The sequence below is a fragment of the Triticum urartu genome, chromosome 3A, assembly GCF_056163025.1.
Source record: "Triticum urartu cultivar PI428250 chromosome 3A, HENAU_Tu73, whole genome shotgun sequence".
Taxonomy (NCBI): Eukaryota; Viridiplantae; Streptophyta; class Magnoliopsida; order Poales; family Poaceae; genus Triticum; species Triticum urartu.
Window position 1 is genome coordinate 407,529,861 of NC_141875.1, and position 9,057 is coordinate 407,538,917.

The window sequence follows — 9,057 nt, forward strand, 5'->3', positions numbered from 1 at the left end:
ATAGGAATGGATTCCTATTCCTACATAGGATTGATTCCTATCCTCCACATTTCATAGGAAAATAAAAATGAGCCCAGACTTAATGGAAAAATTCCTTTGATGTCAACCAAATGACATCTCATTTCCTATTCCTACTCATAGAATTTGAGATACATGCCATCTCATTTTCTATAAAATTTCTATTCCTATGATAATCCTATTATATAAGGGTGGTTACCACGGTGATAGGCGTGGGAGAGGGGAGGATCAGACGGCCCCGCACCCTCTCATCTAAGGGGCAGGGAGGTGACCGGCCAGGGCTGGCGCCGGTCGACAAGGACAACTCTCAACACCTTCCCTTCTCCTTCCTACATTCCTCGTCCTCCTCAGTCTCTCCCCTCTCACCTCCCAACCCAAAGGATCCCTCCTCTTCACACTCCGTGTCGCCACATTCGGAGCTCGGATCCAACCACTGCTTATCCCACCCGATCCCTCCCAAATCACCCCCGCACCCGATTCGCTCCTCCCCTGCAAAGAGAGGTCTATACCCCTACCTTGATTCGGCGGCCGGCGCCATGGCGAGCGGCAGCGAGCAGCCGCAGGCGGAGACCGAGCCCGAGGCGGTGGAGCTCGTGCTGTTCCAGGTCGCCGAGTGCTACGTCTATCTGGTATTCGTCCTAATTCTCTTTGGTTTCTGTGACAATCTAGTGATGGGGATTCATCGAGCGCTTGCTGTGCATGAATGTGTTGCCGACGGCCTGACGTTTTGGGGCCTTTTTGTGTGCAGATACCTCCTAGGAAGACGGCCGCCTCTTACAGGTTCTGCTCCTCTTAGTTCGTTGAAGAATCTGATAACGGTTTGTTAGGATTTGTATCTGTTGACTGTCAGGTTGAATAGCGTTAGTAGCTAAATAGACCAGGAAAATCACAATTAGCTAAAGGTTGCAGGCCTTGTTTCAGCATTTTTTTCGCATTTGCAAACTTGATTGCAAAGCTAATGCACTATTTTGCTTCACGATTGCCTGTTCGTCCTTTTTGGTGTCCGGTTCGAGTGATGGATTGAACTTATCTTCTATTTGGTTTGAATGTATCACCAGTTCGCAACCGCGTCATTGCTTATACGAACGTGATAATTGAAAAAAAGACTAGGAAGGAAATCCTACATATATCATGGACTACCCCACCATAGGATTAATCCACTCCTCAGACCATATCATGCCTTCCGCAATTTATTGAAAATGATCTAACATTAGTGACATCTAGGGCTGATGAGTGGAATGTCAACAAATGGGCTTGGGAAGGGGCACTTAAGGTTGCCAGCAAGGGAGAAGAATGTGTCATCAAACTGGAAGACAAGAGCACTGGTACAGTAATTTTGTTACTGCTGGCCATTCCTTTGTAGCGTTTGTAATCCTGACTTCTTAATTTCTCTTGCTCATTTCAGGTGAGCTGTATGCCAGGGCATTTCTGAGAGAAGGCGAACCACATCCGGTGGAAGCTGTAATTGATAGCAGCAGGTCGGTATATATTGCTGCCACAGGGCAGTCTAATTGTATAATGAAATGTGTGCCTTTGCAGTTCCATTCTGGGTTAGACACCGCAAATACTCTATTAGCAGAACCTGAAACGATTCTTATTGCTTGCAGATATTTTGTACTTCGCATTGAAGAGAATATAGGTGATAACTTGTCTTTCCCTCGAGTTATAAGATCTTGCATTTGCACTGACATTCTACTTACTGCTGAGTTTAGCCGTTTGACATAGTATTTGATACTTAGTGTCGAGCTGGTGAGCATAGTGTTTGTTAAGTTGTGTTGAGATGGTGAGCATGGTATTTGACAAGTAGTATTGAGGTGCTGAGCATATTACTTGATCTGGTTAGCACCATTTCTTGCAATGGTTCGTATATAGAAGCATGACAATTCTTACTATGCACTGCAGATGGGCGTCAGCGTCATGCTTTTATAGGGTTAGGCTTCCGTGAAAGAACTGAAGCATATGACTTCCAAGCTGCTCTACATGACCATATGAAGTATCCTTTTATCTTATCTTGAAACACAATATGTTGCCTGTAATTTGGATTGTCACATGAATGTTTCCCATGCAAGTCAGTCCACGACCAGAGACTATATATGTGGAATTCCATTAGATCAAAAAGTAATGTCTGCTTAGCACAATATATTATTGTTTTGAAACAACAATTTTAATACTAAGTTGGTCTATTACATGAATCCAGTCAGGTCACTGAGCAATGCTCAGAACTTTGAATGCACTTCCAGTTGACAAAAATATTTCTTTTAAAGTTATATGAAATATTTCTTGGCCAGTCACTTTTCTTCTTCTTTCCTGTTTCTTTATTATTTCTAAATATATTGGTGTATGGTATTAGAGTTGTACAATAAGTTGTTCATATAATCTGTTGTTCTCTTACATTATCAAAGATATCTAAACAAGAAGAAGACCGCTGAAGAGATGGTGCAGCACTATGAGAATACGTCATCAGTGGATTATAGCCTCAAAGAAGGGGAAACTTTAGTTCTCCAACTAAAAAATGTAAGTTTTCATTGACTTCTTATTCCAGGAGAAATGAATTAAAGCTTGGTCATGGGATTATTTTTAAGTGTCTTAAAAATTACTCCCTCCGATCCAAAAAAAAGTGGCTTTAGTTCAAATTTGAACTGAAGCTGAACTAAAGGCACGACACTTTTTTTGGATCAGAGGGAGTAGCATATATGATTTTTTATGCTTAACTAGTATTTTCCACTTTAAGATGCACAATTATTCTGTGTGCAACCTCCGTTTCCGGTCATGCATGGGATTTATTGAATTGGGGTAATCTTCTTATCTTGACCTAGAAAACACAGTCTAGTGCATCTTCAAGGTTCCTCCAATGGCATTTGAGAACATCATATACCCTTGCATGTTCGGGGATATATCAGTTTGAGCTGCTGTCACGTAAGAACTTGAGAAAAAACTGAACCTTACTAAGCTATAGTTAAGAATATTTTCGTTCATGCGGCAAAATTAGTTGACTAAAGTGTATTATGCTACAGTAATAAATTTGTATGCATGCCTTTGATAAGCACTTGAATTGCCTTGTATTTCTCATGTTCCTCACGTAACATGCCCCTGATTTTTGGGTCTGTTATGCAGAAAGAAAGTGCCAGCAAGACAAAATCTGCATTTTTCGAGCAAGGTCTGAACAAGCTGTCGTTCAATGAAAAAGCAAACACCAAGGAGGCCACAGTGTCCCTCAAACTCCCACCACCTCCACCCTCACCCGTGTCTCCAACTGATTCTGGAGTTGCCATTTCCCCTTTCAAAGCAGAATTTCCTTCCCAGGAACAACCAGGCACCGGCGATGCCGGGGACGTCGCCGCTCCTTTCAAAGCAGAATTTCCTTCACAAGAAGAAGCACTGGATGATATCGTGGAAGCTAGAGCAGAAGCTGCTCCTCGTAATCAACCAGCCGCAGCAGAGAAGAGCAAACAAGGAAGCGTGGATGATGAGTTTGACTTTGGGGACTTCCAGGCTGCTGCTTGAATCATGTATCCTGTACATACGTCAACTTTATTACGTGGACACATACATGTCTCCTTTCTTTTTCTTGGATCTCCCGTCAGTTGTGACTTTTTTTGGCCACCCGAGTTGTTGTACAGAGAGCTGTCATATGATAAGCCGTATAAATTAAGAATACATATATAAGCCGTAGAACACATGGATGGAAACATTCTGGAATTTTTTTAAGCACATATTTTCTATTAAATTTAAATGAGTAATATGTAAAAAGTAGCCAAGGAAAGAAAGAAAAGAACAAGGAAAAAGCGGCAGATCCTATCCAATTCCTGATCTAGGTATCCCCATAGATTTGATCAACTAGAGTGAAACATCATCCCAGATTGGAAATAATCCAATCCTTGAGGGCTTGTTCATGCTTAATTTTGAAACTGTGAATTAGAAGGGTCATGTCTTTATTGAGCAAGAATTTCCAGGAATTTCTGCAAGGAACTTCCTGAAAATCTTGCCATTTCTTAGAATCCATAAGTTCCAGCACCCTAGAATAATTATATCCATCTCCAAGGCCTTGGGAAATTTCTGATGGGCTAGTAAAATCTCATCATACGTATAAGTTCCTCTTTGCCTATAGGTGATTATAGAGGCCCAACAGTCCTGAGGAAAAAGACAGTCCCAAAAAAGATGAAGAGCGGGTTCTTCAGCACCCTCATGCAAAATAACAAAGTCATAGCAGTCCAAGTGCATGGTTTTCCTCTTAAGAGTTTTTTGTGTTGACCCTATCATGAAGCAGTAGCTAGAAAAATATCTTATGCCTAATCCTGTCAGCACATTCCAGAGCCATTTGAAGATCTTGTGTGCTTCCACTCCATCTATCATAGTATTGTACATTAAGATGGAAGAGTAGTCTTATTATTATTAGAGCATATCCACCTATCTTGATTCTGCCAATTGGTGTGTTGAGAAAGCAACAATTGAAGCTCATTCAGCTGAGCAAAAGCTTGAGCTAAGAGAGGGGTGTGGAAGAAGACATAAATGTCAGCACTGTTAACCATATGCTAGAATAGTTTGAGGTGTGCCTTCCACTAGCTAGAATCCACCATCCTCTCACCAGAAATTCCTCGGAGTAGTATTTGTCCCAAATTAGTTGCACCCAAGGAAGACTTTCTTTATTGAAGAATTTTTTTAAGGGTTTTCATCAAGAGAGCTTTATTGTGGACAACCACATCTAGGATACCAATCCCACCCCGACTTTTAGGCTTGTGTACTGTGTTCCAGGCTATTAAAGTTTGCCCAGAGTTTTCTTGTCCATATTTCCTCCAAACGAAGTGTATGAAGTATTTGTTTATTTGCTCAATGACACCAGCAGGTAGGGCTAAAGCACACATGAAGAAAATAGGCATGAAAGAGAACACAAATTTAATAAGTTGTAGTCTTCCATCATATGATAGCATTGTGGAGCATCCGACCAACCTTCGCTCTATTACTTGACAAAATAGGACTAAAACCTTCATTTTTCAATCTTCCATCTCTTAGAGGAGGCCCAGATATGTGAGTGGAAAGTTACCCAGCTTGCGTCCCAGAAGATCAAGAATTCTGTTCGGATTTCATCGGGCACATTCAATGGAAGCAAAACTAATTTTCTATAGTTAATCTTCAGACTAGTTTGAGCAGAAAAATGAGTCAGAAGATTATTGAGTTGAAGAATTTGAGGTTCCTCTACTCGCATGATCAAGATGGTGTCCTCTGCATACTAAATCACTGGAAAATCTTGGTTGGAATGTGGTAAATGGGGTACCTGAATCAAATTGGCATTCATTGCTTCATTAAGAATGGTTTGCAAAAGATCAGCGACTAGAACAAAAATAAGAGGGGAGAGAGGGTACCCTTGTCTAACCCCTCTTTTACAGTGAAATTGTTTTCCTGGAACCCCATTAAGCAATACAGATGAGAAGCATGTGCTATGGACCATGCTCATCCACTTGATCCATATATCACCAAAGCTTTTTCCTTTCAGAATTTGAAAAAGAGTCTCATGCTCAATCACATCAAAGGCCTTCTCAAAGTCAAGCGTTAAAATAATTATTTCTTGCTTTCGCTGCTTTCACTGATGTATGTATTCAAAGGCCCAAGCCAGACAATCTTGGATTGATCTTTTCCTAAAAAACATATTGATATATGTGCACCAACTGGAGAATGATTTTCTGCAGCCTGTTTGCCAATAACTTTGTGACGATTCTGATTGTGCAGTTGAGCAAAGAAATATGCCTAAAGTCACTAGGAAGGAGAAGATTGTCCTTCTTCTGGTAAGAGTGATGAAGGACCTATTAATAAGCTTGAGATCAATATCTCCGCAGTAGAAATCTTGAATGAGCTCATAAAAATCATTAGATATGATATCCATCCCAAATAAGCCTTTATAAATGCACCATTAAATCCATTAGGACTAGGGGCTTTGCTAGAGGGCATATTTTTAATCATCCTATCTATCTCTACGTTTGAAAAAGGTTCTTCCAATTGATTAATCTGATCATTGTTCTGAAGTAAGCTTGGCAGGTGAAAGAAATTGGAAGTTGGAGAAGAAGTGCCAAGTCTATCTTTAAAGGTTCTCCATGGGATTGCAACTTTGGCTTGATGATCGGAATATTCAGCTTGGTTTTCATCCAAGAGCATAGGAATATAATTATTTTTGTATTTGATTCTTGCTTTTGCTTGGAAGAATTTTGTGTTACCATCACTAGATTTAACCCATCTTATGGTTTCTCTTTGCTTCCAATAAGCACTTTGATATTCCAAAAGGTTACCCATATGCTTTTTGACAATGTTCCTTCCATTCCACTCTTTAGTGCTTAAGGGCCTGAGTTCCTAAAATGTCCCAAACAAGGATCAAATCATTTGAATTACTGATGTAATGTGCTAAATTTGAGAAGTTCTTAGCCCAAATCTCTAGCCCCTTTTCGAGCCTTTTAAAGTTAACAGTAATCCTTTTGGCATTAGAAGTCATAGACACCTCTTGATCCCAAATATTTTTGACCACATCTCTGAATTCTAGGAATTTTAACAAAAAAATAATTAAATATGAAAATATTAGCTTTGGGAATGTTGGATCCCACATGAATGACACAAGGCACATGGTTAGATACGGGTTTAGCAAGAGTAGAAGCATAAGTATTGGGGTAATTTAACATCCAGGATTCAGAAGAAAACACTAATCCAACTTTTCTACTAAGGGTACCTCTTGCATATTGCTCCAAGTGAGCTTTCTATTTTGAGTGGAATCTCACTCACGCTTAATTCATCGAAGGTTGAGTTAAAGTTCATCATGTCATTAAAACTGCCTCCAACTCCATTTCTGTCTTCAGGGTACCTGTTGTAGTTGAAATCTCCTATAATTAACCAATCCACATGAGGGGAGCATTGATAACCCACAGGTATAGGGGATCGCGACAGTCTTTGAGGGTGAAATTTCACCCAAATTTATTGATTCGACACAAGGGGAGCCAAAGAATATTTATGAGTATTAGCACTTGAGTTGTCAATTCAACCACACCTGGAGAACTAAATATCCGCAGCAAAGTATTTAGTAGCACAATAGTATGATAGTTTGATAGCAATGGTATAATAGTAGAAACAGTAACAGGAACAGTAACAGTAGCAGCTTTGTAGTGATTGTAACAACAACAACAACGAAATTAACTTAGCAAAGATCATTATAAGAAAAGCGTAGGCATTGGATCAGCGATGGATATTTGTGTTGGATGATATTTATCATGTAACAGTCACAACCTAGAGCAATATACAATAGGTCCGCTTCATCAATGTAATGTAGGCATGTATTCCGTATATAGTCATATGTGCTTATAATAAGTTTGTATGCCATCTTTTGTCCTACCCTCCCATGGCAGTGGGGTCCAAAGGGAAACTAAGGGATATTAAGGCCTCCTTTTAATAGAGAACCGGAACAAAGCATTAACACATGGTCAATACATGAACTCCTCGAATTATAGCCATCCCCGGAGAGTATCCCAACTATTGTCACTTTGGGGTTTACAGATCAGAACAATAATAAGTGCATATAACTAGTAGATAGGATCAAGAACTCAAATATATTCATGAAAACATAAAGGGTTCATATCTGAAATCATGGCACTCGGGCCCTAGTGATAAGCATTAAGCATAGCAAAGTCATAGAAACATCAATCTCAGAACATAGTGGATACTAGGGATCAAGCCCTAACAAATTGAATCGATTACATGACAAATCTCATCCAACTCCATCATCGTCTAGCAAGCCTACGAAGGAATTACTCACTCCATGTAGTCAGCATCATGAAGTTGTTGATGGAGAAGGGTTGATGATGATGATCGCGATGAACCCCCCTCTCTGGAGCCCCGTACGGACTCCAGATCAGCCCTCCCGATGAAGAACAGGAGGTGGCAGCGGCTTCATTTCGTAAAAGCGATGAAACTTCTTCTCTTGTTTTTTTCTCTCGGGAAGACGGTATCTATGGAGTTGAGATTAGGGTCGGCGGAGCCTCGTGGGCCCCACAAGGTAACATGCAAGCCCTGGGGGTGGGCGCACCCTGTTGCCTTATAGGCAATAGGTGGCCCCCCTTTGGTGGATCTCCGTTCCAGTATTTTTCATATATTCCATAAAAAATATCCAAAAAGTTCTGTCTGATTCCGAGAACTTTTATTTCTGCACAAAAAACAACACCATGGTAATTCTGCTAAAAATTGCGCCAGTTCGGGTTAGTTTCATTCAAATCACGCAAATTAGAGTCCAAACCAAGAGCAAAAGTGTTTGAAAAAGTAGATATGATGGAGACGTATCAACTCTCCCAAGCTTAACTCATTGCTAGTCCTCAAGCAATTCAGTTGACAAACTGAAAGTGATAAAGAAAAACTTTTACAAACTCTTTTGTTCTTGTATCCGTACATAAGCATAAATAGCACCCAATGAGGGAGTCCTGGATTAGGGGGTCTCCGGACAGCCGGACTATATCCTTTAGCCGGACTGTTGGACTATGAAGATACCAGATTGAAGACTTCGTCCCATGTCTGGACGGGACTTTCCTTGGCGTGGAAGGCAAGCTTGGCAATACGGATATGTAGATCTCCTCCCTTGTAACCGACTCTGTGTAACCCTAGCCCCCTCCGGTGTTTATATAAACCGGAGGGTTTAGTCCGTAGGACAACAACAAACATACCATAGGCTACCTTCTAGGGTTTAGCCTCTATGATCTCGTGGTAGATCAACTCCTGTAATACTCATATCACCAAGATCAATCAAGCAGGACGTAGGGTATTACCTCCATCAAGAGGGCCCGAACCTGGGTAAACATCGTGTCCCCTGCCTCCTGTTACCATCTGCCTTAGACGCACAGTTCGGGACCCCCTACCCGAGATCCGCCGGTTTTGACACCGACATTGGTGCTTTCATTGAGAGTTCCACTGTGCCGTCACCGACTCACCGTAAAGGCTTGATGGCTCCTTCAATCATCGGTAACGATGCGGTCCAGGGTGAGGTTTTCCTCCTCGGACAGATCTTCGTATTCAGCGGCT

General features: G+C 41.1%; 1 protein-coding gene across 2 annotated transcripts; it reads left to right on the forward strand.

Annotated features, from left to right (window-relative positions):
• Nucleotides 1-241: 241 nt before the first annotated feature.
• LOC125544199 (Adaptin ear-binding coat-associated protein 1 NECAP-1) lies at nt 242-3,695 on the forward strand. 2 transcript variants are annotated; one of them, XM_048707791.2, is made up of 8 exons: nt 247-647; nt 767-798; nt 1,243-1,343; nt 1,424-1,496; nt 1,626-1,657; nt 1,921-2,011; nt 2,421-2,532; nt 3,133-3,695. In XM_048707791.2, the coding sequence occupies exons 1-8, from the start codon at nt 555-557 to the stop codon at nt 3,520-3,522; spliced, it is 924 nt and encodes a 307-aa protein (XP_048563748.1). In that variant the 5' UTR covers nt 247-554; the 3' UTR covers nt 3,523-3,695. The 2 variants fall into 2 exon arrangements, with proteins under 2 accessions (XP_087403345.1, XP_048563748.1); XM_087547219.1 differs by having other exon boundaries at nt 242-647; nt 1,424-1,657.
• The last annotated feature ends 5,362 nt before the right edge of the window (nt 3,696-9,057 follow it).

What these genes read in the sequence shown, in the direction of transcription:
- LOC125544199 (XM_087547219.1), top strand. Translation starts at nt 555, where the DNA reads ATGGCGAGCGGCAGCGAGCAGCCGCAGGCGGAGACCGAGCCCGAGGCG. An exon ending in CCGAGTGCTACGTCTATCTG is followed by an intron (nt 648 to 766) that starts GTATTCGTCCTA and finishes TTTTGTGTGCAG; the next exon opens with ATACCTCCTAGGAAGACGGC. An exon ending in TAGTTCTCCAACTAAAAAAT is followed by an intron (nt 2,533 to 3,132) that starts GTAAGTTTTCAT and finishes TCTGTTATGCAG; the next exon opens with AAAGAAAGTGCCAGCAAGAC.